The sequence below is a fragment of the Sceloporus undulatus genome, chromosome 2 (genome assembly GCF_019175285.1).
Source record: "Sceloporus undulatus isolate JIND9_A2432 ecotype Alabama chromosome 2, SceUnd_v1.1, whole genome shotgun sequence".
Classification (NCBI taxonomy): Eukaryota; Metazoa; Chordata; class Lepidosauria; order Squamata; family Phrynosomatidae; genus Sceloporus; species Sceloporus undulatus.
In genome coordinates this window covers 7,292,443-7,295,491 of record NC_056523.1, presented here as the reverse complement: position 1 = coordinate 7,295,491, position 3,049 = coordinate 7,292,443, and the positions used below count along the sequence as shown (strand labels likewise).

The following is a 3,049-nucleotide window of genomic DNA, read 5'->3' as shown; positions in this document are numbered from 1 at the left end:
CTTTTGTGGCTGTCATAACTGGTGAAGAAGAAGTGAAAGACTTTTCATGCTGTAAGCATATGGATGGGTTTTCCTGGATATGAATGTTTTTTTGATACAATAGCAACAATAATTCTTTATTATGGTCCAGAGACCTGGCAAAATCAAATATAACATATAAATAAAAAGCACAAGGAACAATTAATCAAATCACACAAAGATTATTTCATACATTTATTCTAGTACAGAAGTTATCATCCTGACCACCTCAGACAAAAACAATGCAACATTGCAAACGCCAATGTCACGATGGAAATATTTTCTACTAATACGATACTGACATACAGTAAATATGGGTCCCGTATTGTTTTCTCTATACACACTGTCTCTTGGCAAACTTATCAGCTCTTTCCATCATTGCAATCTCAGCCCTTGCCATTAGACAGCATTCTCTAGTTTTGAACACTAAAACTCTATTAGGAATTGGTGTAGGAGGTTGAAGAGAGCTAAAAAATTTAGCCTGAAGATTCTTTAACCTCTGGTGTGATTTCTCCCCCTTTCTCCATTCCAGGCATTTCTCCTCTGTGAGTTGGTTGATGACGGATGAGGTTTATCTTCTGGGTGAATTGTTTTCCACACTCCAGGCATTTGAATGGCTTCTCTCCCGTGTGAGTTGGTTGGTGTCGAGTGAGGGAAGTCTTCCAAGTGAAACCTTTTCCACAGTTCATGCATTTAAATGGTTTCTCTCCTGTATGAATTTTTTGATGATGAGTGAGATCAATCTTCATAATAAAACTTTTTCCACACCCTTATCATTTAAATGGTTTTTCTCCTTTGTGAGTTACTTGATGTCGAGGGAGGGATGCTTTTAGATAAAAAGTCTTTCCACACTACAGGCACTTAAATGGTTTCTCTCCTGTGTGAGTTACTTGATGATAGGTGAGGTCGGTCTTCCGAGTGAAACCTTTGCCACACTCCAGGCATTTAAATGGTTTTTCTCTTGTGTGAGTTGCTTGATGACGGGAGCAGTGTGTCTTCCGAGTGAAACTCTTTCCACACTCCATGCATTTAAATGTTTTCTTGTTTGTGTGAGTTGCTTGATGACGGGTGTAGCGTGTCTTCTGAGTGAAACCCTTTCCACACTCCATGCATTTAAATGGTTTCTCGCTTGTGTGAGTTGCTTGATGATGGGTGTAGCGTGCCTTCCGAATAAAACCTTTTCCACACTCCATGCATTTAAATGGTTTCTCACTTGTGTGAGTTGCTTGATGACGGGTGAGGTTTATCTTCTGAGTAAAACCTTTTCCACACTCCAGGCATTTAAATGGTTTTTCTCTTGCGTGAATTACTTGATGAATGGTGAGGGAAGTCTTCAGATGAAAAGTCTTTCCACACTCCAGGCACTTAAATGGTTTCTCTTCTGTATGAGTTGCTTGATGACGGGTGTAGTGTATCTTCTGAGTGAAACTCTTTCCACATTCCAGGCATTTAAATGGTTTCTCTCCTGTGTGAATTACTTGATGAAGGGTGAGGTAGGTCTTCCGAGTGAAACTTTTTCCACACTCCAGGCACTTAAATGGTTTCTCTCCTGTGTGAGTTGCTCGATGGCGGGTGTAGTGTGCCTTCCGAGTGAAACCCTTTCCACATTCCAGGCATTTAAATGGTTTCTCTCCTATGTGAGTTGCTTGATGATGGGTGAGGTTTATCTTCTGAATAAAACCTTTCCCACACTGCAGGCATTTAAATGGTTGTTCTCCTGTGTGAGTTGCTTAATGTCAAGTGAGGGACAATAATAAGAAAATAATAATTTTAAAATGTATATCCTGCTTTTTGTCTGGACAATTAAAGCGGCCTACAAGTTAAATTGAAAACAGTATATACCCAATATTCCCCACCGGCTTAAAAAGGAATTAAACAATTAGAATTAAAATACCTAAAAACATTAAAACACAGATATTTAAAACAGATAGCTAAAACAGTAGGCAGAGCCCAAAACATATGGAGATGACAGTGGCTGAGTTCTTTATTCCAGGAAGGCCTGCCAGATGTCTTCAGATTAAAAGTCTTTCCACACTTCAGGCATTTAAATGGTTTCTCTCCTGCATGGGTTGCTTGGTGACAACTCAGATGTGTCTTCTGACTGAAAGGTTTCCCACAACTCAAGTATTTAAGTGGTTTCTAATCTATGTACTTTTTTTTTTTTTAACAAATGATGTTTTTCCAAATGAAACCTCTTCTGCACACTCAGCAGTTATGGTAAATGGTTTCTCCTGTGCATTAACTGTTTGCTAAGAAGAGAAGAATGCCTTTTGACTGAACCTCTTTTTATTCTTTAAACATGTCAATGGTAATAATAATAATGTTGATTTATATTTTCCACCTCTCTGAAGATCGAGGCGGGATTACAACAAAAAAATAATACAAGATAGTACAACTACTAATACAATCAATAAAACTCTAATAATGAATTTACCAATTCCTATTACTTCTCTAAAATCAATTTATCAGTAGTCAGTGATCATAGTCGAGAGTGGAATATTGTCATAGCATTTTATATAGTCTGATGGGTAAGTCCGCCGGAAGAGATCCGTTTTGAGTGCCTTCGTCAAGGCCTCTAAGGTAGTGATACAACGGATCTCTTGTGGTAGGCTATTCTATAATTCGGAATTGCTCCTGTAAACACCCTGTGGGAAGTTGTCATTAACCTGGCATTATGTTGTTCCTTTAAATACTTCCCTGATGTTCTGAGAGTGAGGGGTGGATTGTGTAGGGAGAGGCATTCTCGCAAGTAGCTTGGGCTCGAGCCATGTAGGGCTTTAAAGGTGATAACCAACACCTTGTATTGTGCCTTGAAGCTGATAGACAGCCAGTGAAGAGATTTTAGTATTGGTGTTATATAGTCAAACCTAGATGTGGTTTGACCATATATTATTATTACTCTTTATTTATATACTGCTGTAGATTTACACAGCACTGTAGATACCATCAATAAAATCAATAAAAATCGATAAAAATAAGCCTACCTGTGGCATATATTCTACAAAATAATAAAAACGAATGTTGGTACTTA

The 3,049-nt window shown here is 38.2% G+C and overlaps 1 protein-coding gene across 3 annotated transcripts in view; it reads right to left on the bottom strand.

Moving 5' to 3' along the window:
- Positions 1-200: 200 nt before the first annotated feature.
- The window catches only part of LOC121921987 (gastrula zinc finger protein XlCGF8.2DB-like), a 31,310-nt gene continuing 28,461 nt past the window's right edge, over positions 201-3,049 (bottom strand). For all 3 annotated transcript variants that reach the window (XM_042450820.1, XM_042450822.1, XM_042450823.1), the window contains exon 6: positions 201-1,747. In XM_042450820.1, coding sequence (XP_042306754.1) covers positions 870-1,747 — 878 coding nt within the window. In that variant the 3' untranslated portion in view covers positions 201-869. The remainder of the gene's footprint in view (positions 1,748-3,049) is intronic.